The sequence below is a fragment of the Perca fluviatilis genome, chromosome 5 (genome assembly GCF_010015445.1).
Source record: "Perca fluviatilis chromosome 5, GENO_Pfluv_1.0, whole genome shotgun sequence".
Lineage (NCBI taxonomy): Eukaryota > Metazoa > Chordata > Actinopteri > Perciformes > Percidae > Perca > Perca fluviatilis.
The window spans coordinates 11807712-11833986 of record NC_053116.1 but is presented as its reverse complement, the minus strand read 5'-3'; the positions used below and the strand labels follow the sequence as shown (position 1 = coordinate 11833986).

Here is a 26275-nt window from a genome sequence, read left to right as displayed (position 1 = left end):
TACCCTAAACTAACTTGGAAACTTTCCAGTCGCCTCTCTGTCAGCTCTTCAAAATCTATGCTGAATTGTCTATTTGACACTGACAGGGGCCATCCTGCCACCTAATGAACATTTTACTTACATTATTTGTATCGTGTGGTATTGCTACTTTTACCTTAATCAAGCCGTTCAATCATTATCAGTGAGAAAAAAATTTTCCAACGTTTTTACGGTATGATATTTATAATAATTTTCATATTTGGCTACATTTTCATCTTTGATAACTATCTTAAAACACATCTGATGCAAGAAAAACATAGCCTGAGATCATTGAGATATCTGTCTTTGAGAAATTAAAACTACTGAATGTGAATCACAGATGAATCTCAAAGAGCAGATACACCACACATAAATCATACGATAAGTAACAGCTGGTATAATATGTTTGAATCCTATTTGATAATAGAATTTAATAGAACAAAAGAGCTGTTCTTCTTTTTGAATAATGTATCCACTGCATGTGTCAAGAGCTCTCACAAATAATGAAAGGGTAGCCAGAGTGTTTCGAGTTGTTTCAGGGAGTTTGTTATGCTGCGTTGAGAGACTGTTTATTATTTTCTGTCCATTAATCCTTACGTGTTTGAATGAATCTGTTTAATCTTAAGGCTCCTTCAGTAAAATCAAACAGAGCAGGCACAAAGCAGGGAGGCAGGAGATGGTTAAACCACATCTAATATCTTATTTCAGTACTCTCAAAGCCAAGGTTAACATAGAAGCAGGTGTTAATCTGTGGAATATGAATTTTTCTTTTTACTAAATATTCCTTTAAAAGTGTGAAAAGCTTGTCTTTTTCTCTCATTGATTTGTTAAAAAAAGCACAGGGGAGTCAACCAGTGAACAAAACCATAACTAAATCAAATCTTTAAAAACAAACAAATCTAACTTTTCCAGTTGTTGTTCTGAGTTGAGGGGGTGTTCACGTGAATTTTCCCAGTCAGGAACTAATTTTTCAGATTATTTCGACACCACGTGAATCCATGGTAGGCCGTTCTCTCAGCAGGATTTATGACTTGTGTCGTGTTCCATTTCTGGTGTGAAACTTGCTATAGTTGGAGCACAAGTGTTACTAATAACACTAACGATGGCTCTGTTGTCTTCAAGTGTCCCACTGACATTGAGCCAGCATATACCGGGAACCAGAAATCAAAGGAGCTAAATGGAATTCAGCGACCATTCATTTAATTACTTGAAAAATATGTGCTTTTCTTACTGTGACAGGTCAAAATGCCTTGTCTGTGGAAAAGGCCTAGAAATGAATGATTGAATGAATGCATGCATGAATGAATGATTGATCAGGAGAAAGATTGAGCGTCACAGATTTGAATATTGTAAAAAAAAATGTAAAATTGTGTTTTCTTGAATAACTTATTTAACTGCAACATGTTCCTTTTTCATTATACTAATACATATTTAATATTTGAATAACTAAAATATCAAAAGATGTACACTCACAAAGTAAGAGTTGTTGAAAGGCCCCACATGTGTTTTTTTTTTACTTATCAAGCTTGATTGAGTCCTCTCAGGACTGTGGGTGTGCTTACACAGTGCTTGATTGACACCTCCCTCACTCCCCTGTTAGCTTTCTTGCAGCCACTGGTGTTGCAGCTGCGATTTAATCAGCCTGAACAATTGATAACACCTATGTGGCTGTGACCATAGGGGGCCTTTGAACTCACGAAGTAAAGGGCTGAATCTCAGTTATCTTAAATTGCATCCGCAGTTTCTTCACTTGCTTTCCCGAGGAAATCATGCGAGAAGAGAGGAAGCGAGCAAATGGGTTTTTAGAGGGATAAGATGTTTTTTCCTTTGATGCGTCACACGAATACGTCAGCTGTATGGGCAGATTTAGCAACGGCTTTTAGCTGCATAGCTTCCAGGAAGGCTGCTCTCTGTATCTTCGCTCATAGCTCCTCAGAGATCCCTCCTTGATCCTTGATCCTCGATCCTCGGTCCTCGCTCCTTGATCTTCGATCCGCGCCCCTCTGGGCAGGAATGACGGCCTTCACGAAGGAGGGCTAGAAGAACTTCGGGTTCGAGCGAGGAGCTATCAAATAAGATAACTGAGAATCAGCCCTGGTGTATGACAGGGATCCCCTCACCTGTTTGTGATTTTATTGACAATTAAGACACACCCAAGGTAATAAAGAGCATCCAACATGGTGGCTTTGGGATTTTAATTCTGTTGTGTGCTGATGGTGATGTAACTCTGTCATTATATTTACTGTCGGCCCTCAAAAATTCCCACAATGGCACAAAAGAAAGATATATTAGATGAACACTGCGTTCAGCCAACAATCCCACGATACAATGCTGTGTATCTTATACAGTAGATGCAAAAATAAACATTGTACATCAGAGAACAATAACATGACATTGTGGTGATTCCTAAGTGTACGGAATTTCAACTTAAAGCTAAATGTAAACTGGGGAGTAGTGAATGAGTGAACCTCTTCCAGCCATCAATAGCTCCACCATTTTTACTGCAGGTCGAATTGTGTGACAGTGTTGCCCATCAGCACCACACTCATTTTAGTACGAATGTTGCCATTTTTAAGAATGCTTCTTTCTTTAAAATCTTTTTGCCAGTATGAACATACTGCAGACGTAGTAATGTGTGACACAAAACACTTTGTCCATGTGAGTTTATTCACCAACAATTGTTGGAATAGCAAATCCTCCTTTTTTCACTCTCGGTGAGTTAACGCAAGCATCACAAAACCCTCCACATACAGTACATTTATGACTTATAGTATGAGCTAATGCTCCTCATCAAACACCCACCATCCAGGCTTAAATCCTAAAGGGAGTCTCCTCAACTCAATACCACATACACTGAAACAATAAAGCATTTGTACTTCCTGATGTATTGAGTTTTTTTCTACCCTGCCAAACCTTTTATATGCAGTCATTTAGAATGAGGGGGTAATTAGCATCAGAGACCTCCTGCAATGTGAAGGTTAAGGAGAGGTTGCTATGAGACGACCCAAGCTTTTATCCTGTGCCATAGATTGAAGTGATAGTGGAGAAGATGTGTGCAGCTGTAAATGTTCATGTGCACATATGCAGGAGTTGAGTGAGTCTGTGTTTGTTCGTGCAAACCTCCTTGGAGTCTGTTCACTGACGTTTACAGTATATTTCAGCCCATCACGAGGGTACCATAAAAAAAAAAACAGTCGACATGTCTGAGCTGTGCTTTTTGATTATGTCAGTTTTATTTAGATACAAACTTTCCAGAAAAACCTACATGAGTTTATAGGACCCACTGAGACGTTATGTCATTGCTTGAATAATCGTTTCAACTGGAACATTAAAGCCGCTTGTGTCAAAGATATTGCTGTCAAACGATTAAAATATTTAATCGTGATTAATCGCATTAATGTCATAGTTAACTCGCAATTAATCGCAATTAATCGCACATTTTTATCTATTCTAAATGTCCCTTGATTTCTTTTTGTCACATTATTTTTTCTCATTTTAATGCTCTTATCAACATGGAAAAGTGGATCGGCTTGCTTTGTGCTTTTGTCGCCTGGCTTTGACGAGGGGGCGGAGAATTCGCATCAGCTGTGTGCTCGTCACCAAGTGCTACCATTACTGGACGGCGCGCGATGATAGCTCAGTTCACAACGACTAAACACAGAACACTTTGCTCTTGTCAATGGAACCATTTGGCAACTTTTTAAAAGTAAACTTTCCATTCAGAACCTTATTGGCATCCATTTCGGCATCTCGCACTCGCCATCCACTCAAAACGTAACGTTAGCCTACTACTCTTTGGCTGGCTCGCAAGCCCAAACAAGTGTGTGCGGAGTGCCTGTTTTGTTTCCGGTCTAGCTAGATCCAGTGTGGTGTTGTATTTTTTCTAACGTTACTAGTTGTTGCAACAGCATGTGAAAAAAACTACAAAGTTTGCTAGGCCCAAAAGGACGTTAATCTTGCGATTAACAAATTGACGCCGTTCAAATGGGTTTGCGTTAATGTCGTTAATAACGCGTTTAATTGACAGCACTAGTCAAAACATCTTGCAATAGATCGATTTTTGGTCATACTCACAACAGACTCACAATAGACAGTTCATTAAAAAGCAGGATCAGAATCTTTGCTGCAGAACTGAAGAGTGACACTACTTGAGGCAATTTATCAAACTTCACACAGCTCGCTCTGGTGCCACAAATGACTTTATACAGCTTTTTTCTCTATGACCTTTAAACAGATTCGAGTTCCCCTTTAAGGGAAATATCTGAGTAGCCTACTTCTTCACCATTGCTCTGAGCTGAATGTTTGTTGCCACTTGTTGCCACAATGTACATACAGTACATTAAATACAGTCATATCTCAATCGAGAATAGTGTGATCCAGGCATTTTAAGGATGTCAGAGGATTTGTATTAATTTATAAATGTGGTTGGAGCATAAATATGTGGGTCCTTCATAAAACACATGCGAATGTACAGTATGCTTCAGTTGATGTGCAAAGCTTTCATCAAGGCAAATAGTTTTATATTGATTAGTTTTTATCAGTGTACTTTGAACTTCCCCGAGGCCTCACTGCATGTTTGGTTTTCAGTCAATATTATTATCTAAGATGTTACATTAAGAGTCATTAAAAGTATCAAGTGTGCAGAAAACCCAAACTGTGTGAGATATAAAATAAGCATGTATGAGAACCGTTTTGATTAAAACAGGTTGAGATGGTCAGAAAAAAGAGGTGTTTCCACAATTCAATCTAATTGCCTGTACTATTGTATGTACAGTATGTATTCTATATGTTACTGCTGCATATATATGAATCAGAGGAAAATGGAAGTGCTCCTTGAATAGTAATTACTGCGACCAATAGATTGATTATCTTGCGACAGTGTTCATGCATACTTCCTCTGTGTTACTAAGACTGACTATCTCTATACTGTCACCACTGTGTAAAAGCTGTGTGTTTGAATATGTAGTGTATCTACCTTTTAAGTGTTATATAAAATGTCTAAAGAATTGTGTTGTAATTCTTGTAAAGATCACGAATTGAACATCTGTATTGTCGTTTCTAATAAAAGTGCAAACATTTCAGAATGATTCATATGATATAAATGTATTCTAAGCAAACCTGACATGGAAAGTAGGGAACATTTAGAGTGCTGGAATAAAATAAGTAACATTTTTCTGTAACATTTGAATTTCTTTCCTATTTTCAGGAACAACCCGTCATACATATTTCATACAAATGTCAAAAGTGGGCCACAGTAGGACATGTTTTACTGGTCAGCATCCTGCCATGTTACCGCAATGCAAAACGATGGGTCTATTTATTTTCTATAAGGCATAAGAACATGTCTGTGTGTTTCATTTCAGCACATGCAGTTAGATGCCAACAATCTAGGGGGAGACATCTAAATCATCAAACTTAATTTATTCTCTCTGACTGAAGCAATACAATCTCCCTTTAATGGTTCTGTAAGCCATTCAGGTGAAAAACACATTTCATGGTGCATAGCGATCAATACTTTCTGCTCTGCAATCAAAAACGTCATAAAGAATTGTACACAGAAATGTCTCATGAATCGATTATCAACCGTATGTTGATGTGTTTATAGGCTCAATGTATACTTTATATTATATGTTCCCAGAGGGGAGTTTTTTTGGTTTCTAATAAATAGAGAAATGTGGATAGTAGATACAGAGAAGTGGCCTATAACAACAAGATAAGCTATTTTATTATCGCCTCCACTCTCCACTACGTCAATCATTTAGGAAAGCTACACATTGCTTCTGATTTTAGCTCAATAGAGAAACAACACAATAAAATAAGAGTCACTTCGCTGCAAAAGATGAATACAATTATTCAAGCTTGTGATATGCAAACAAGAGTCCACAGCCATGCTAGCAGCTCGGTGAGGCTGTACTGTATGTATGTGTATGAGACTGATGGGAATGGCATTAGTTTTGCAGGTATTTGGTCATACCTGTATTGGACAAATTAAAATGTTGACCTCATGATGGCACGTGATTCCAATTCATCATGAGGGGAACATGAATGTCTGAACTAACTTTCATGACAATTTATCCAACAGTTGTTAAGACGTTTTTTTCAAAATCACAAATATCAACCACGTCAAGGGGTCACCAATGACATGGTATATATCAATGTAATAGTTAATAATAATTTCAGTCTGGACTAAAGTGTTGGACTAACTAACCGACAGAATAAATTAATCAAATCACTCCTCCAATATTTCTCACAAAGTACTTTTTGTTATATTTTACCGGACCTCTTAACTTTTAAAAAGCACAACTCCCCTTTGATCTATTGAAGTAGACAATAGAAGAACATATGTGACTGATGAAAGGACTACAAGCTGGTACTGTCTTTGGTTGGTGGAGCGTAATTCTTCCAGACAGCGCCATTTCACCGGCTCTGTCAATTGCAGCTCAGTGCCCCTGCAGTTATGACGATCTCTGCTCTCATTATTACTATCCCCCAACCCCCACCCCTGTTGTTTTCATGCTCTGCTGAAAACACACATATTCTATCACTCTGCATATAGACAGAGACTTTTGGTTTCTGTATAAATAGGAGTTTAGCTTATCTGCCTTAAATATAAATATACTGTAATGAACTGTGTATACTTCCAAGTGCATCTCACTCTTGATTGAGTGTTTAAATGAGACTTCTGAAAAAATATCACAACACGCATTAGTCTATAATAGAGAAGTTTGGTCTATAATCAATTAAATGCATGCTGGTACAAATGAGTATGCTTGGGCATTATGCTACTACAACTTTACATGGTCTGATATGACCATAGCTAATGGTGTCACCAGTGCTGATGAGAATAAGTACATTTACTCAAATATATCTATTAATAATTAAATATTGTACTTTTTACATTGCAGATTCAGATTTTCATATACAATTTAAATCAACTAATAAATGGTGATATATTATTATAAGTTAAGCTACCCAGCAGTATGTAAGTTAAATACAATTCAACCCACATTTACCAGCTGACACATTAAAGTGATGTACACATTATTGCAGCAGCACTATTATAATATTCTGCATAATGAGTCATTTTTATTTCCGGTACTTGAAAGCTATAGTGCGTAGTTTCTGTCTCCCCCATGAGGAATTCTAAGTAATGACAACAACACTGTCGTTGCATCCACAAGATACAAGCCTTACGTGATCGCGCACCACCCCCGCTCCTCCTCCACACAGGTACTTGTATCCAAGGAGGACACGGAGGATTAAAAAAAGCATGATGGACTCTTCAGAAGAGGTAATTATCTTCACTCGAGCTTCTGCGCGTGAAAGTCGCCGGACAACACCATTTTGTAAACAAAGCCATATTGAGAAATCCAGAGAGAGTTGTGTGGAGCTGATAGTCTTATTTAGTTTTGTATCAACTCATTTGGCAATGGCTTCATTGTTATAAACAAGTTACTCACTAAAGCTTGAAGTATATTTTCATGCTAGCACTTTTGTATTTAGTGCGATTTTGAATGCAGGACTTTCACTTGTAAAACAGTAGTTTCACACTGTAATCAACAACTCATTCACATTGTCACTTCCCCAGCCCCCTGCGTTTCCTCTTCCATCCACCAGATGCCCTCAGACCCCCCTGTCCCAGTCATGCTCTCTCATTCACCTGCTGACCTGTGTCCATTTTCTGTCATCAGCCCTGCAGTATATAACCGGCCCATTTCTACTCATTTCCTGCCAGATTGTTTCCCTTGTTGCTTTGCACTCCCCTGCTTGATATTTGGTGACTACCGGTAATTATGTTTTGTTGCACAGTGGTGCTTTGTGCTAAATGCTAACTTTAGTATGCCAACATGCGCACAATGACTGACAGCGCTAATATGCTGATGGTTATGGATGAAGATTTACTCAGATAATTTACTTTAATAAAAGTACTAATACCACAATGTAAAAATACTCCACTACATCTACAAGTAAAAGTCCTGTATTCAAAGTAGGCTTTGTATTATCATTAAAATGTACTTAAAGTATCAAAAGTATAAGTACTTGTCATGTAGAAAAATTGTCCTGTTGTATTAGTGCTGCATTAATGGGTTGCGTTTTACTGCTCTAGATGTTCACGATTGTGCTCATTTTAACTCCTTTATAGACTGTTGGGTAGTTTAGTCTACAGCAATGCATCATATTACATAAGGAAGGGTATGACAAATTATCATCTGAAAAGTAACTAAAGCTGTCAGACAAATGTAGTGGAGTAAAAAGTACAATATTTGTCTCTGAGATGTTGTGGAGTGGAGGTACTGTATAAAGTTGCATAAATTGGAAATACTCAAGTTATGTAGAAGTACCTCACTTAATACAGTATTTGATTAAATGCACAAAGGTTGATAAGCTACAATTTTCTACATGGCATCAGACAAAGTATGATATAAATAATAATTTTTTTAAATTTATTTTTGTAGGTCATAAATGGTTGAAAAGGCCAAACATGCAAATTTCATGACAATCCATTAGACGACCCTAGACCCCTAAAACCATGAAAACAGTTTCCGTCCAATAACAAATGGGATTAAATGAGATTCTTTAGAAAAGTCCCAGAAGAAAAGACATTTTAGGCATCGAAACAGTCCAGTATCCCTTTTACCCCAAGCCAACTTTAACCTTAATTCAAAGTGCCATGGAGCAAAAAAGGCTGTGACGTGATGATGCAGAGACAAAGTGGAGGCTCCAGTAGGATCATGGGCAGCGAGAGCTTGGACTCTCAGCTGGCTCGGCCTTGGACTTGGCAGCAGCCGCCTATACTGTCGCTGGGAGCAGATGGTCTCCCTCTCAGAGCCAGGCGTCAGCTGTTCACATGAGCACAGGTCGGCCGCCTGCAGTTCACAGAGGGAACAACACAGACTCCTGACAGCTCGCTCCCTGACGGACTTACTGGAACATGACAAACTACCACTGAAGATACTTTTTGTTTCTCTGTTGAAGCTCACATTTACTCTGTGAAGAGAGATGCCTAATCCCAGGTAGGCCACTGAAATATTACTTCTTCATGTCATGCTCTTATTTTAGAGATGTATCTGTTTTTATTACACATTGTGTTCTTGATCTTGTAGATATTGACAGTCACTTATTGCAGAAAGAATAAAAGAGAAAAAAGAAATAAAAAATGTTCATGAAGTGGGATTTCACAAAAGCATATCATACCAATAAAAATGGAATTATTTCAGTAGTTTTTCATCCTCCAAAGAGCAGTCAGTCATTTGTATTTTAGAAAGTGTTTGTGTTTCACACTCTCCTTTATGAGAGGACACAGCGTCGAGATAAACAGACAAGAGGATCGCTCACCTGCTAAAGCTCCTCTAATTCCATTTGCTGACCGTGAGATCTGCCTGAGCAGCTGATAAGGTCCTTACAGTATTCAACACTGTAGCAAGACAGCTGTACTGTGAACCAACACAAATCGGGATTCACACATTTACACAGTTAGATTCTTAGTCTTCAGTTAAAAAAATGTATTGTTCGTATTGATTTATTTCATTTTATAAGTGATGTAAACCTGTTACCAGTGGTGAAAAGTAATTTGTACTTCGGAATTTTGAGGTATACTTGTACCTTACACGTATTTCCATTTCCTGCTACTTCAAACTTCTATTCCACTACGAGAGGCAAATTTAGTATATTTATTCACATATTTTATAACTTTGGAAACTAGTTAATTTGCGGATGCAGATAAAAAATACAAAATATAATCAGCAAATGAGATATCGTTAGATTAAAATAAGATATGACTTTATTGATCCACAGGGATAGCAGTATTTACATTATTTAAAATGATTCACCAGCTGTAACATTAAAGTAATGCAACAAAATGTAAAATTCAATAGGGTTAGGGTTGAAATGAGCCATTCTGCATAATTGGTATTCTAACTTTTGGTGCTTAAAGAGAATGTTGATGCTAATACTTTAGTACGTAAATAATACATTTGAAATGCAAGACTTTTACTTGTAACAGTATAACAGTACAGAGTATTTCTATACTAAAGTATTACTAGTTTTATTTAAGTAAAATATCTGAGTACTTATACCACCACTTACTTTTCTTTATTAGTAGAATATCTTGTGTTATCGTTGAGCTGTTTTGTTTTTGTTATATTGTTCAGTAAGATAAGATAAGAAAAACTTTAACATCCGTCAAGAACGACAGAAATTCTTCTTTAGCTCAAATGAAATAAAAATACATGTACGAAACATAAGATACATAACGAAACAGTGCAAAAAAAATGCAAAACAGTGCAAAAAGAAGACTGAATGGAGTGGGATCTGTTTACAGAGTATCTAACCACATGCTCAGAACAACAAACCTGTATGGCAATGGCATCAAGCCACAAGGCCATATCCTCATCTGTATCCTGTTCTTGAACAAAAGAACCAGGAAAAAGAGATGTTAAACTCAGAGGGGATCCCCAGCTTCCTTCCCTGGTTTCTGGACAGGAAACTGGTACATGGGAAAAAGGTCATATTGTCTCATATATCCACTTAAATCACAACTTCAAACAGTTTATAAGTAGTATTTTGAAGGATTACTCCTGAGGGTGTTCATACAACTTCATGACTGAATAACTCTCGAGTTGGCAGCCAGGAAAATAAACTGGGAAAAAAAAGCAGATTTTATGTTGCCATGAATGCTGAACCATTCTTCTCTTTTTGCAGGTGCACAACAGGAAACAGCTTAGTACAAGTTTTTCGTTCCCAAGCTTCCTCTTTTCCTGAACGCCACATGCAGGACATTCCGGTTTCCCACCTTCAATGAACAAAGACCAACCACACATTAATAGAAGTAATAATAATCCTCCAAGATGGCAGTCACGTCACTCTTTTACTCTGTTACTGAGGAGCCTAGCGCTGGCTTAGCTGAGGTGGACATTTGTACGCTTGAGATTAATATCAAGTATGAAGTCATCCCATCTATCGTCTGCTCTGTTTGCATTTCATTCGGCCTCATCTACACGTTTTTCGGTATGTATTCATGGACACAAATTATTTTGGTAAGAACAGGCTACACAAAGTTCAACCAGGGGCGGAGCAACGGGGTGGCTTCTGGGGCTCCATCCCTGAATGATTTCTCAAAAGCCCTGAATCTTTTAGGTTTTTAAAATAAAGTGCTATTACTTGGAAATGATTGCCTTTGTTTAAAGATTAGTAATGCTGTTTATGTCAAAATCCTTCCCTACCTATGTTATGTAACTTAAAAATAGTATGAATGTTTGCCTCTTTTTAGGTGGCATAAGAAAAAATGAGTAATTCTCATTTCTTGTGTTCTGGTTTCAGAATGATGAAGACAGTTGGGGAACAATTTGGTATAAAATAGGATGTCGGCTTTACAGGATGATTCTTTTCCTTGTTGCAATTATCATGTTTTTTCCCAAGCGATGTAGAGATTGTTAGGCTTTCTATTATCAAATAGATAGCTGGAAAATTAGTTCCTATCGCTGCTGTAAATGGAGCATGCCCCTTTGCCCCCCTCCCCCCTAGGTTTGGGCCGAGCCCCGGATGTTTACAACGACTGGCTCCGCCCCTGAGTTCAACATGTCCCTTCTGCAGACGTGTATAAAGTACTAGAGACCCAGACTTGAGTAAAAATACAAGTGCTCTATCAAAAAAGTGACTTGAGTAGAAGTTGAAGTGCTCTTTAAGCACCACACTTAAGTAGAAGTACTAAAGTATTCAACATTTTTTGTACTTAAGTATTGCAAGTAGTTTATTTTAAAATGTACTACTCAAGTACTGAAAGTAAAAGTAGAAGTATTGTGTTATGTAATTATTAAAGAAAGCAGTCAAAAGTTTGAATATCATATTGTTTATATTATTTCAAATGTTTAGCCCAAAGGACACTCACAATTCCTTTGGCTGTAGCAGCGGTACAAGGACAGGAATGTACAACACGGGTAAACCGCGGGTAGCTAGTAGCACTTACTGATAGCTTAAGCTGGTGTGCCATTTGTGTATTATATTTGTAACTTATGTTTCTTCAAATCCAACGGTGAATTTTTGAAGGCCATTATTTCGCAATCTTTTGGGAGGCAGAGTAGGCACTTCAAATGAAAACATGGACTCTAAGTAGGGCCAGGGGTGGTGTCCTTCCTCACCCTCACCGCCACCATCACTCCAAGTTGAAGGTGTTGAAGGTGGTGTTTCTGGTTCTTCCATCTCGAAACAAACTAACAAAGCTCAAGTGTTCTCAATGCAGGCAGGCAGCAGAGCGAAAGGCAGAACGGGAGCACGCGCGGCCTTCTTATAAGACAGATTGATCGCTTGATTCGCTCAGTGATGAGCCAGCTTCATCAGACCTGGTGACAGAGCCATCTACCGCTCTGGCAGTGAGAATGTGGGTTTGGAATGATTCGTAACATTTTTATAATTGTAACGAGTAACGATGCAGCACATAAAAAATTTATCGGAGTAAAAGTATTAAACTCATTGAAAATATGTACCAAAAGTGGAAGTAGGAGAAAAAAATAATACTGCAGTAGAGTATAGATACAGCCTTTTAATACTTAAGTACAGTAGTGAAGGAGTTCTACTTTGTTACTATACATCTCTGCCCGCTGTCACTTGTCTCATACTCTAAATGTTTTATTAGCTCACCTGATGGCTTAAACCCACACTGGCAGGTGTCTGAAAGCTGTCAGGGTTTTAGGGTGGATAAGCACAAAGCTGGAGGAGGCAGATGGGTAGCCCTCTGTCCTCTCTCTGAATTTGACACAGGCAGCATTAATGAAGTGCCACCTGTTGCACTGTTTGACATCTCAGTGGTTTCACAGCGTTACACCTGACACAAGCTCATGTTAGTTCTGACAGCGATGTTGCATTTTTACAAAGACCTTCTACATTCCAGGTAACAGCAGTTTGTAGAGCTGTATGTTTAATAGTAATGCTTTGAGGGAGATTTACCCGAAGAAAGGGGAAAAAAAGCATTATGAGGCAAAAGAGTTTAACTTTACTTCTGTCTCTGTTTACACTAAGCAAATATTTGGACACAAATCCAATAGACACAAACTGAGAGCGTGATTAGGAGAAGTGTGTCCTATAGACCTAAAACATGTGACATTATGCAAACACACATGCTGCCAAAGTCTGGGTTTCCAGTAAGTCTCACAGTGATGCAAGGAATTTTATGACTGTAAATAATTAATCATTTGAAAATAAGCAGAAGCTACAGTAGCGCAGCCAAAGGCAGTACTGTCGGTTTTCAGAGCTCTGAGAACTGCTATTTCTCACATAAAAAATGTTAATGACAGATGTTGGAGCTGGACATGAAAACTGGAACAAATTCACTTATAAAATGAATGTCAGCAATGTGTGACCCATTGACATCAGCATGGTCTTTTAAGATTTCAGTCAAAAGCTGGTTTCAAGCAAGAAACCAGTGAAAGTACTATAGTAGTGCCGGTATGCAACTGTATGTTTGTTTATACTATATGTGTTTAGGATTTATGCTACAAAATTGTAACTTTTTTAGAGGAGACCTATAATGCTCATTTTCAGGTTAATACTTGTATGCTGGGTTACTAAAACATGTTTACATGCTTTAAAGTAAAAAAAAAAAACATTATTTTTCTCATAATGTCCGTCTGAATATAGCTGTTTAATAATAACACTCTGTTTTAGTGCCTGTCTCTTTAAGCCCCACTTCTGAAAAGGCTAGTTTGCTCTGATTGTCTTGCGAGAAAAATATGGCGCACCTTTGCAAAGGCAGTTCTCAAGCCGTGGGTGGAGATACTGAGATCAGGGGCAGTATAGTCTAATGAGGCTGAAGGAAATTGAATTCCATGTTTTCTGATCTGGGCAGCCCACAGAAAACTGACTGGGTTGTCTTATTTCACAGTTTGTGGGTTGGTACTGTAGGAACTCCAGATACCTAAATGAATGTGCACAAGCACTGAAAAAGTGAGTTTTTCGTGATATATCCCCTTGAATATCCAAACAAAAAGTTTTTCCACTTTACCTTCTGATTAGGACACTTTTACAATGTAAAATCTCATAGATAAAAAGGGAAAATGTGCAATTTATGTAGAAATCTTTTTTTTTAAATGATCAAGAGTAAGAACAACCTTTGAAAGCATATTGAATATGCTGCTTTACTGTAAATAGATATGCAGTCCAGAGTCTGACTCACAGTCAAACAAGACAAAATGATAATTGTTATTGTTCTTGACTCTGTGATACCACACCTTAGATATTTCAAGTACAGTACGCTAAAGTAATATTGTAATAAAATGCTTGCAAACAACGCATTGCACTGATTCAGTGGTCAGTACGCTTTAAAATAAGCATCAAAACTTGTGCTAATATAAAACTTGTGGCTTTATTTTAGGGCTGAGCATATGATTGTGTTTTGCACTTTGTTTGTGAGGACAGTATTTTGTTTTTAAAAGGAAGAATTAACAAGTCAGTTTGGCTCTCTGCATTAAGAGTTACAGTCAAAGCAATTGCAAAACACTAAGTATGGATTTGTATACATCATGGAATAGTAGATAGGACTTGTATTTAAAATCAAGTCCAACCTTTTTTTTTTATTCCACTTTTCAGGATACCGCTGCTTCAAGATGGTCATGTTCTTCTCTGGCTTCATGTTTGGCTCAGCAGCCGTTCTCCTGGTGTACCACAAGGAGCCCCTGTTGGACGCCCAGTTGGGCTCAGAGACAAAGGCAGGGATCGGCCTGGGCGTGGGTGTGCTCTGCGGGCTGATGACCATGCTGGTGTCCACCATGGGACTCCTCCTCAGCAGCCTGCAGCTGGGGAGCCTGATCTCCCTCGCCATCCTGGTGGTCATCGGACAGTTTCACAGCATGACTCCAGTGTGGCTGCCTCTCATCGTCGTCCTGGCTGCCAGCATCGCCACTGCTCTCTTCACACTCCAGTGGCAGAAGCTGTTCACCGTCATCTACACATCTGTGTTTGGAGCCACCACTGTGATGCTGTGTGTGGATTACCTGGTGGGGAAGTTTATGCTGCCAGATCAGGTGTATGATTTGTTCTGTCAAGTCGCCCCACGTCCACTCTGCTGGTTTAACTGGGGGATCACTGGGATAGTGCCTGTTATGGGTCTGATAGGTGTGTTGGTGCAATGGAGGTTTACCGCCAAAGGAGTATCACACACAGAAGGTGAGTTTACTGAATCATTCAAGGCTGTTTTCATGTTAAATATGAGCTCAAAACCCTCGTCTGTGATGTTATAGACTAATGATTTCCTTAATTTTTTTTTACTTCCCTTTGGATGCTTTCCAGCTGCACACAAAAAACAGAAGAAACATTCCAAGAAGCACAGATATAGAGAGTCAAGGAGAAGACCTCAACCACACCGTCGGCGCAGGCCTCCACCGCTGAAACGCTACGCTGGGGACGTCCTGGCGCCGGTCAGTGGCCGAAAGTCAAATGAATCATTCAGCTTTGATTTCTTCAGAGAGGCAGAGTCTAGCCCTGACAATCAATCTTCTTATTTCCCTCTGATTGCTTGAGTAACCATCATTTAAAATGACAGAAGGCTAGATGGTCAGTGCAATAACAATGAGTCTTTCTCCTGTTTGCCTTTCAGAGTTATCTCCAGAGCCTTAAGGAGCGCCAGATGGGAACGGGCTCCTCCACCAGCAGCGTCAGCACCATCACACATACTCTGATTGACTTTGACTTTGAGACGGGCTCCATGGTGCCTCTGACTGCTGCCTCCCCTGTTTTTACAGTCTGAAGGAACCCGCCATCAAATATCTGCAACCTGCACATATCCGATCCATTACCATGTACTTATAATTAAACTGTACCTTGAATGTTCATTTTAACTTTAACCAGCTTATTCAGATCCTAATCATCAACATGCACACGGTGGAATTTGAGACGCTCGGAGATCATCCCCTGAATGATGACAACACAATATACACAGTCATCAGACTCGTGATCATCACTTCCTTTCAGCAGTTTATCTCACAGATACTTTGTGTCACACATCCTTTTCACAGGATGGCATAATAATCTTTTATTCTCAAAATACTATGTTGTCACACGCAGTTCTGAGACAAAAAGAACCCAAAAGCACGACTCAGGAGGCAGAGGTAGAAGCAAAGAGTCTTTACTTAACAAGGATGCAAACAATCCAGGCAGACAACAGCAAAAAGGGTTGGCAGGCTGAGACAAAACTGGGTCAAAAAATTATCGAACTATAAACATAACGCTGGAAAGCTAAGAAATTAAGCACAAAGACAATCTGGCAGAGGCCTAGTGGAAGTGACTGGTAAGGGAGCTAATGAGGGAATAGAGAACAGGTGAGTGGGGAAGAAGTATAAACAATTGAACAAAATGGTGAATTACCAAACAGGAATTCAAAACCATGACATTATGTAGCACGTTTCTAGATTAGATTGGATTGTAATTCTTTTGAAGTTCAAGTATCAGTTATGTAATGACAATGAATTCATACCAACATATGCAATTAAATTAAGGATATACATCAGAAAAATGGGGAATGTTTGACAATAAACCAATAAATCACGGATGTGACAGGAATAAGAGAGTTTGATTGTACTGTTTTTGAAATATTGTCTTATATACTGTAAATGCCCGGTAATAATTCACTGGCAATTATGGTATAATAATGCTAAATGCTAAAAAACATTTAGCAAAAGTAGAGAAGAGTAAGTAAAGGCAGTTGCTCAGCAATACAGATTTACAGTTTACAAACATTGGCTAACATTAACCGTCATAAGCTAGCAATATTTATTTTCCCGGTATGGCGAAGGCATGACCCACCCTATTCTGCCTCTGATTGGATTACCCTAACAAATCTCTCCACGTGCCTAAACCTAACCAACCAACGCAACGAGTACTAGCCAATCAGAGGCAGAGTAGGCTGGGTCATGACTTCGGCATCCATAATTTTAAGATTTGACAACTGCAAAAAAAAAAAAAGAATGACAAAGGTGTGACTTGTTTCACACTAACAGGTACAACAGGAGAACAGTATGTGTGTGTGTGTGTGTGTGTGTGTGTGTGTGTGTGTGTGTGTGTGTGTGTGTGTGTGTGTGTGTGTGTGTGTGTGTGTGTGTGTGTGTATGTGTGTGTGTGCGCGCGCGCTCGTGCATGTGTGCGTGTGTGAGGAGCCATAATGTTATTAGTAGCACCTGTGCTTTTCCCACTGTAACGGTTTAAATTGCTGAGAAAAGAGCCTATTAGCGTCTCTGCAGTTATGTTTTTTTTTCAGGAATATTACATACTGTAGATGCTTTATTTTTAGTCATATCATAAAGTCTTAGTTTGTCTTATTCAATTTCATGCATGTCAATAGCTACTTTTTAAATAATAAAGGGATTCAAGGATCAAATAAATAAGCATTGCTCACAACTCTTATACTGAATCATTGTGCAGGACGAAGGTTGTGTTGAATCCCCGGTGGCCTCTGGTGGCTCAGTCGTCACACTGCATCCAGTGCGTGGCCGTGTTCAGAGGGTAGGCCTTCTCCACTGCTCGGTGGTTCTGGTTTACACGCCAGTACTGGGTGCCTTTAAATAAGTATATATGTCCGTTTGTCCATGTGATTGCAGCATTAGGGTTGCTAGGGGCCCCGTGGAAGAGTTTTCCAATAGGTTTGGGATATGAACTGAAGTCTGTCGTACCTATTTCATCCCACTGCCAGTATCCAGAGCCCTGAAATAACCCAGAAAATGAACGAGACATTCAACAAAAACTCTCCAAACAGATAGAAGGAAATATTGTGTTTTGCACTTACTTTGAAAAAGACAAGTTGTTTGTTCTTATTGAAGTACAAGGCTGAGTCAATATCAGCCGGGATATTGGCCAAGCGTTTGGGGAAGCCTTGGTCAAGTTTAAAGCCAGTGTATCTCCATACTTTGTCTTCTGTGAAAGAACATGTGAAGAGAAGAAATGCATTCTTTAAACACTGCATTTTAAAAATGTTAAAAATCATGCCAGCATCGTACATCATACCCTTGTGAGAAACTATGAAATGAATCCACCTTTCAGAAAATAGGACTTGCTGGTCCGCTGAGAGTGAACAGCTGCATTGAGGCTCCCTGGCAGTTCCTTCCACAGTGCAGAGATTAAGATGGGAGTGTTGTAGCCAGAGCTGGACAATGTCCACACATACTGACCACTGAAGACATATGTCTTACGCAAAGGACCTGCAGGGACACAATGCAGGAGAAAACATACAGCTGTAAGTAGGTACAAATCCCAAATTACTGTTTAAATATCAAAATACAGAGGCTATTTTCTTTGTGCAGTGTGCAGCATCAGAGTTTCTATACCCAACATTACTGCATCCACAGAGGCCTTGCAAGGATCTGGAATAACTCCTGGCAATAAATGACTTGGATTTCTGGATGGAGGAGCCTTCTCTGGCTTTCCTGAATAAGGACAACACTGCATATAGCATAAGTTGTACTTTAACAATCACACACACACCCTGACACTATGACTCTATTCTGACTTTACCGTATAAAGCCTGGATCCCTTGGATGTCGTCTGGATGTAGTTTGAAGTCGGAGCGGTATCCGTTGTAAACAGGTCCCATAAGTGCGCTGTAGTGTTGTGAGTGGCCCAGGCCGAGAGCGTGGCCAATCTCGTGGGCTGCAACAATCCTCAGGTTGGAGCCGGAGCTCTTCCCCTCTGTCCACACTTCATCGTTGTCGAAATGCACAATGCCTGACTCGGGGGCATCAGCGTGGGCCAAAACATGACCTTAAGATAAAGCAAGAACTCATTGTTTTAATCAAGAGGCATCTTATATCAAAGGTTTTCCAATTCAACATGTGTGAAAGCACCGAGATCAGAAAACTTTCCACGGTTTCATTCAGAGATTGTCAAGTTTTGAAACATTTTAAGAAAGTTGCTCATACCTCGTCCGTCGAAGGGAACTGGACACGTCTTGTCTTTTCTGTGAAAGGAGATTTTGATGTCTGCTCTTCCTTGCTGCAGCTCCTTGAACTTTAAAGGTGACACATCGCTCCAGTACTTGAAAGCGCTCTGGATTGCCAAACGGGTCTTTCCCTGACCCAAGTCAGGGGTGTAATTATAGATGCGGTAGGTCAGCATCTTCTTGCGCCAGTAACCTGTTCAATTAGGAAACATGAGGTGACATTTTACATGCATTTATCAGACAATGCTACAGTAACAATTAGTATCGGATATGTACTATGAATGCAGTTACCCACCCAGGACTCGATATTTAAGAGATTTGTTATTGAAAGAGTCCTGTATGCCACATCGAGGTTTGTTCATCATCGCCAGAGTGGCTGAATCTAGTTTTCCTGATATTTGCAGGTTTGTCACTTTCTGAAAGATTCTGATATACAAAGAAGAGACAAAAAGATATGACATTTGTACTGGTTCAAATAAACAAACAAACCTGGGGTAAAGGTCAAAAAACTAAAACAGAGGGATAGAAACATGTTAAACTACCTTTACAAATAGTTCAAATGGATGAAATATGGTCACCTTAGGGCTTCCGCTATCTCCTCAGGTGGATGGTTTTGGCCTTTACTGTCCAGTGGGATGTGCAGATAGTCATACTGCCTTAAATACACCTAAAGAAAGAGCACTAATTGTAAAAGTGGTGGAAGAAGTATTCAGGTCATTTACTTACATAAAAGTACCAATACCATACTAAACAAATACTCCAAGTCCAGCATTCAACATTTTACTTTTAAGAAAAGGACCACGTTTTAGCATCACAATTTACTCACTAAGCAGACTGTTTCCTGTCATATTACTATTACATATTACATATTATTTCATCATTATTTCATGTTTTTTACAAGTAAGCAGTACTTTGACTACTTTATATGACGATGCTAGGTAGTTAAATCTACAGTAATGCAACATTTTTTTATTATTATGTGTTTTGTTTGTAAAATCATAATCAGAAAAGTAACTTATGTCAACTTAATGTGGTGCATACATGTAAGAAAGACTTTTGTCAACCAGTACTATCACAGGGATATTGTTTTTTTCCCTGAATGAAACGCTAACTACCTGGGCAGCATTGATATTATCAGAGTAAATGGTTGGTGAACATTTACTTAACTCCCTGATAAGTACGTCATGCCAAAATCATCCCAAGGTAGTTTTAATCGATTTGAACCATCCAAATGAAAGACGATTTGTATACAATATGTTTGACAACTGAAACTGAATTCACTGCAGTATGGAGTTAATTCAGATTGCACAATTTAGTTTGAATAATATTCGATAATCACAATCAGTGTTACTATACGGAAGAGGATTGGGACCATATGTGAAAAAATGTTTTGAGTTCTGAGAAAAAAGTCTGTGTTCTGAAAAAAAAAGTCAGAATTTCGGACTTTAAACTCAGAACTCAAATACATTTTTTTTTACATGTGGCCCTAATCCTCTTCCATATTACTAGGCAGCTTTAAACTGTGAAAAATATTCAGGTCAAAGACTCAAAATAATGGATGTTTAAGTACGGCTTCCAAGAAATACTTAACCAGAGTTCTTTTTTTTGTTGCTGCAATTTTGTAGGTTTAAATTCTCAGTAAATTTATGTTTCAGCATCTCAACATGTTCTGCATTTTCTTACCACCGCTTCTGAAAATTCTTCTCTGCTCAGGGCAACGGATGAAGCTGGTGTCAGCAGAACAAGAAGCAACATTAAGCCCAGCCTATATTCCATTTTCCAGTTTGGGTCTTTTCCCATTACACTGTCAAATAATAACTTTTCAACTGATAACAAACAAGTTTTGGGTCTCTCTAAGCATCGCTGAAGACTGCAGTTCCTTCCATCTACATCCATCTCCCACCCATCCTCTGAGTATTAGTCCTCCCTGTGGCAGAGCTGAAGCTGGTGTTTTAGTTTAGGGATTCAGTTTTTATACCATCAAGTGTCTGTTCAGGACCTGCCTCAAAGCCACATAATAAACCTTTACGAGGAATGTGATGTGTGGATGACAAAAACCCAAACATATTTCAGACACCACCAGCATGATCACGCCTTCTTGCACCATCATTTAGAGCCATTTGTCTCGAAGAGTTTAAGAATAACTTCTGAGTCATTTTGTTTACGTCAAAGGAAGCAAATAAATTAAGTATTAACTCGCACACCATCTACTAAAGGTGATGACTTGTAACCAGTTATGTCATTCTGGTGAAAGAAAATCCCACTTTCTTGATATTTAATTATACTTTGTAGGCAAATTATTTTTCAGATGACGTGAAAGTGCAAGAGATGTACCAGAAATACTGCGTTATGTTGGTGAAACATGTACAATATTCCACATAAATCTTAACATTTTTCACTTTGTGGTTACAGCTGTGTGAGGAAAACAACTAACCGCACTTCCTCCTTGAGACAACAGCTAATTATATTGTTCACAATGTAGGAGCCCATTCAAGAAAAAACAATGACGCCCCCATGTAACCATCGCTACAAATCGTCCTCTGAATGGAAACAAGAGAACGCCTCATTTCTCTGCTCTAACGCTGTGAGAAACAGCTCATAAAACATGAGTGGACAGATGGGAACAAGACTCAGACATGCTTAAAACAATTAGTTTCTAAATTTAACCACTGGTTCGATTTTAATGCCACTAACACTGGACAACCCCTTATTTGTCATTAAGGGGTGTTCCTGCCCTAGGTTCAGGCATATCCCTTCTCTTCAGCCAACTTAAACCTAACAATTGATTGTTATTGATGACCCCTGGGTCTAGTGAGTATTTACGGAAGCAGGGCGGTGTACATGTATGTGGGATCAACTCACAGTAACTAGTGTCCATGTTCATCATAATAAAGGAACGTGTCAACAGGTGCAACAGTGTGGCTCATTGATGCATTTTATTGTATTTTTAAGTTTTTTTTGTTTTAACAATGGAGCTCTATGGCACAGAGGAATACACTTTGGCTACAGAGACAATACTTGTCAGTAGAAACAACTAATTTTTTATTTTTATTTATTTATTTATTGTTTTTTTTAAATGGGATTTGTTGACAATAGGAAAAATATAGAATATCACCAAGTGTATAACTTGTTTCCAAAACATCCCATGACACCATGTTTTTCCTGCCAAAATAATTTCTGTTCCATTCAGGAAACTCGCAGAGTAATTGTTCACTCCACTACTAATAACCAATATGAGATAAACATTTTATGCAGCATGTAGTTTTAATTAATGTAATGACTGTATAGACAGCGGCTCAACATCAGTGCGACTACAAGAGGCCATCCGATCACTGACAAAAAAATGGGTTAATTTTTAGAGCAGACAAGTCAACAAACTGTATTCTCTTAAACAGAAAATATTTTATACGCGAGTAATACCCGTTGTGACGAAAAGGTACAAAATGGAAAGGACAGACACGCACAAAACAATTCACAATGTCTTTAAAAGATATTTATAAATGAGTGGCCTGGCCGATAAGTGTGTACGAGCAGGAGTCATATTGTTATCTGGAGATCTGAATCTAGAAAAGAGGCCGGTCAGTTTTGATGTGGTGCCTGCTACGTGGACTTTCTGTCATGATCTGTTTGAAAGGCGCAGGGACTGTGTTCACTTCCAGAGTTCATCATGAATATCAAATAGGTAGAATATGTTTAATGGAAGCCATGATCACAAAGCTGCAAGGGTCCCTTCCCTGTCTTGGAATATGTAGTTTGTATGTGTAGTCTGTTCAACTCTTCTGCCTTTTCTTTATTGCTTCAAGAGTCACGTTCGAGCTGCTGTAACTCATCTTGTAAGATCTTAACCCGACCCAGCTTTTCCAACTGATCCTTTGTTGGCTCTGTTATTTCCCCTGAGTCCACCTTCTGCTGCAATTCCTCAACTTGCCGCAGCTTCTTTTTCAGGTTTTTGATCTTCTTGGCCTTTTCGGCTGCTTCTGCCGACAAATCATTGGGAGACGGGACAGAAACCGGCGCCTTCGTCTTGTTTGAAGACTCTGCGCTGTCTGAAATGGACACGTTCTCGACAGCGTCGCTCACCGAGTCCACATCCGCATCAACGTCGCCGTCCTGGTGCTGCTGATGTTTCCGTTTTTCTTTGCGTTTCATGTTGCGTTTGGCGGACTTTGAGAGACCGGCTGTCTCACTGTCGCCACAGCCGGGGATCTTTTGCTGCTGCTTTGTCAGAGCTCCCTCAGACGGGTTCATCCCAGGTGGCAGGTCAGGTTTGCTCTTGAAAAACTTCACAAACTTGTTTTCGTAGCTGAAACAGCAAGGAACAGAAACACCGGATTAAAAACTGAGGTGAGGGGATGAAAATGACTCTTTGCTCAAGAAATATTAAACTAATTTCTAACAAATATGGGCCCATTCTAACTTCAGTAAAAATTCTAATCAGAGCATCCCTACTTGTTGCCATCCCCCGCCATTTTCTCAATAACATTAGGATTTACACATTCGGTGTACAACTGTAGGGAAATAACGCCACTTACACCGGCACTTCTTCCTGGGGGGTATAACCATCCTTCACCCGCCTCGGCTTCCTCCATGTTCCATCAGGTCGCTGAGTGGCAGCAATGTATTTCCCTGAAGAGTAACAGGTACACCATTTTAGAGTGCTGGTATATTTGCATGAATAAAAGTGCATTTTTTGGAGCCAGCAGACCTTTATGTCAGCTGCGGGCTCAGGGCCAAGAAAATATCTCAGCGCTCACTCGAACCCTTTGGAGGTTTGTCAAAACTGCATTCTCTACTCCTTTCATTACTGCTCTGTCGTATGTTTTTTTTCTGTCCAAGGACTACAGATGAAAAATAGCCTTTTGCCTACATTAATGTAGTCTTTTTTTTTTTTTTTTAACTCCAAATTACCCCAAATCTGCATTGTTAAATATTAGCTGGAATTGCACACTCAATAGGGGACATGTTATTGCTATTTGAGGGATGACCTTTATAAATGTTTTGTTAGCAAGACAGGGAATTTCTGGTCAATTAAACATATGACCAAGTACACTAAAGACATAATCATAACTATAGGAACATCTGCACCAATATGGTGCATTAATAATTCATGTCAACAGAAATATTTTATATGTAGGCTAGGCTTTTCGGACAATGCATTTATCAACTAATTTACTGTAACATATTGAACAATAATATGCACAGTCACTGCAGCACTTCATATAAACACTATAATAGACTTTATAAATAAATGGCCTTAGTGTTGAAGGGCTGCTGTAAGTTTTTCAAACCACCAGGTGTCACTGTGCCTGTGAAGTTTAAAACCCCCAAAGCTATATGAGGCTTCATCCACCCATCACTAGTTTGGAAAGCTGTTCGCTGTTTACCGTGTGTGTGTGTGTGTGTGTGTGTGTGTGTGTGTGTGTGTGTGTGTGTGTGTGTGTGTGTTAACCTCCATTCCCCTGCGAGCGAACAAACAAACTCTCTCTCACACACAGACACACAAGTTATCAAAACCATTAAGACACATGTGGGCACAGGAACTATGCTTTGTTTATTGCAGCTGGTAAATATACGGATAAGAACATTATATGACTTTGATTATTGCAATATATTTACATAGTGAGGGTGACGATATACAGTACATCATGAGACAATGTCAACCGTCTACTGTGATACTATACATACCGTGGTAGCTATCCCTTCAATATGTCTCGGTATTTTAGACCAGTGGTTCCCACCTTGGGGTCGAACCCCTCCGAGTGGTCACAAGATAAATCTGAGGGATTATGAGATGACTGAAGATAGGAAACAAAAAAAACTATTTTTGTTACACAAATTCTACTTGTTTTTTTTTTTTTATGTCTTTGCTTTTTTTCTTGTGACATTCTCAATAGCTTGAGACCTCTTCAGTCCTCTAGACAATCCAAATCAACAAAATAAGAGAAAATCACTGCTCACCACTGATGACATGTGACAAAGGTGTGCATGTAAATAAATACTAGCTCATTTTAAGGGGTCTTAAGGCAAAAAAGGTTGGGAACCACTGTGTTGGACCATTTTAGGCAATATTGCGACCAATAAGCAGGACTGCTTTGGGACATTTCGAAGTTTTATATAACCTATGCTAGAGCTGGGCAATATATCGATATTATATTGATATTGTGACATGAGACTAGATAACGTGGATATCGTAATATAGCATAAGTGTTGTCTTTTCCTGGTTTTAAAGGCTGCATTAAAGTAAAGGTATGTCATTTTCTGAACTTACCAGACTGTCTATTATTTGCCTTTGTGTAAATATTTTGTGAAAGCACAAATAGTCAACACTACAATATCGTTGCAGTATCGAGGTATTTGGTCAAAAATATCGTGATATTTGATTTTCTCAATATTGCCCAGCCCTGATATGCATAAATGTAATTAAGTATCATTATATAGTCCTTTACCTTGAATCATTTATGTCTGGTTATTTTATCCATTAACTGTTTCTCAATCGATATCATGATATAAAAATCATATATAGCTACTCTAACTTGGTCCTAATTAATACAGGCGGGTGTTACAACATTCTAAACGTATCTTACAGCTAACGTTACTGTACATTTGCTTGGTAATAAATCTGATTCTGAACTCACAATTACAGCACAAATACCCGGTAACTTTACAGTAGTTAAATAGCTAATGTTTGCTAGCTAATGTGGCAACAGGTTTACGCAAAAGGGTAATGTAGCTAATTAAACCACTTAAAACTCTAAATAAAGCTACATCAGTAACTTAATGAAGTGAAAGAGTGGGTAGTATCATGTTAGCCGTTTAGCATTAGCTAGCTGCAAAACAAAAGATCTGAATCAAAAACGTCGTTCAACATGTTATTGTTGACCATCAATACCACAGTTAGAAAGAAATACTTGATTGTAGTCGCTTTGTTAAACGAAGATCGCTTTGTTTTAGGCAGACAAAGGTCTGGCACATGCAGCAGCCTTACCAGATTCATCTGTGACATAGGGGGTTGCCATTTTGGTTGCTCCGCTCCCCTCACTCGGTCGGTCGGTAACGTTAGACATTCACCTAGCTTTGCGGTGTCCACCAAAACGTCCCCTCGCTCACTTTGATACCACACGGCAGCGAAATGCAACTTTTTCAACTCTTGCTTCCCTCGAGATGAGAGCTGTCATGGCAGCTTCTGCAGACGGTTATTACAGTGAAGACGAAGCGCACGACAGCTAATGCTAACCAATGATCGCTGAATTGTGTATGTGTGTGTGTGTGCGTGCGTGTGTATATAATCGGGCGGTAAGGGAAGCCAAACCGTGCGAACCCTTTTCTTCAACTTCGGAAATG

At 39.0% G+C, this 26275-nt stretch overlaps 3 protein-coding genes across 3 annotated transcripts; 1 reads left to right on the top strand and 2 right to left on the bottom strand.

The window, feature by feature from the left end:
• The first annotated feature begins 8769 nt into the window (after positions 1-8769).
• On the top strand, positions 8770-15837 carry LOC120559301 (transmembrane protein 198-like). The gene is made up of 5 exons (XM_039800928.1): positions 8770-9032; positions 10720-11025; positions 14599-15174; positions 15298-15425; positions 15605-15837. The coding sequence occupies exons 2-5, from the start codon at positions 10866-10868 to the stop codon at positions 15752-15754; spliced, it is 1014 nt and encodes a 337-aa protein (XP_039656862.1). The 5' UTR covers positions 8770-9032; positions 10720-10865; the 3' UTR covers positions 15755-15837.
• Positions 15838-17432: 1595 nt separating this feature from the next.
• LOC120559303 (matrix metalloproteinase-19-like) lies at positions 17433-20735 on the bottom strand. The gene is made up of 9 exons (XM_039800930.1): positions 20618-20735; positions 19513-19601; positions 19230-19360; positions 18915-19127; positions 18511-18756; positions 18324-18422; positions 18033-18197; positions 17786-17913; positions 17433-17703 (listed from the first exon to the last, which is right to left on the bottom strand). Exons 1-9 carry the CDS (start codon positions 20732-20734, stop codon positions 17464-17466), a joined length of 1428 nt encoding a protein of 475 aa, XP_039656864.1. The 5' UTR covers position 20735; the 3' UTR covers positions 17433-17463.
• A 1440-nt stretch (positions 20736-22175) lies between these two features.
• On the bottom strand, positions 22176-26275 carry pym1 (PYM homolog 1, exon junction complex associated factor). The gene is made up of 3 exons (XM_039800929.1): positions 25920-26275; positions 23467-23560; positions 22176-23237 (listed from the first exon to the last, which is right to left on the bottom strand). The coding sequence occupies exons 1-3, from the start codon at positions 25996-25998 to the stop codon at positions 22733-22735; spliced, it is 678 nt and encodes a 225-aa protein (XP_039656863.1). The 5' UTR covers positions 25999-26275; the 3' UTR covers positions 22176-22732.

Excerpts from the sequence above, each read along its gene's own strand:
- LOC120559303 (XM_039800930.1), bottom strand. The coding sequence starts at position 20,734 with ATGGGAAAAGACCCAAACTGGAAAATGGAATATAGGCTGGGCTTAATG. Across the intron at positions 19,602-20,617 it reads AAGAATTTTCAGAAGCGGTG|GTGTATTTAAGGCAGTATGA; the intron begins GTAAGAAAATGC and ends CTCTTTCTTTAG. Across the intron at positions 18,757-18,914 it reads AGTTCCCTTCGACGGACGAG|GTCATGTTTTGGCCCACGCT; the intron begins GTATGAGCAACT and ends CTTTATCTTAAG.
- LOC120559301 (XM_039800928.1), top strand. The coding sequence starts at position 10,866 with ATGGCAGTCACGTCACTCTTTTACTCTGTTACTGAGGAGCCTAGCGCT. Across the intron at positions 11,026-14,598 it reads CCTCATCTACACGTTTTTCG|GATACCGCTGCTTCAAGATG; the intron begins GTATGTATTCAT and ends TCCACTTTTCAG. Across the intron at positions 15,426-15,604 it reads CTGGGGACGTCCTGGCGCCG|AGTTATCTCCAGAGCCTTAA; the intron begins GTCAGTGGCCGA and ends TTTGCCTTTCAG.
- pym1 (XM_039800929.1), bottom strand. The coding sequence starts at position 25,998 with ATGTCTAACGTTACCGACCGACCGAGTGAGGGGAGCGGAGCAACCAAA. Across the intron at positions 23,561-25,919 it reads CTATGTCACAGATGAATCTG|GGAAATACATTGCTGCCACT; the intron begins GTAAGGCTGCTG and ends GTTACTCTTCAG. Across the intron at positions 23,238-23,466 it reads CCCCAGGAAGAAGTGCCGGT|CTACGAAAACAAGTTTGTGA; the intron begins GTAAGTGGCGTT and ends TTGCTGTTTCAG.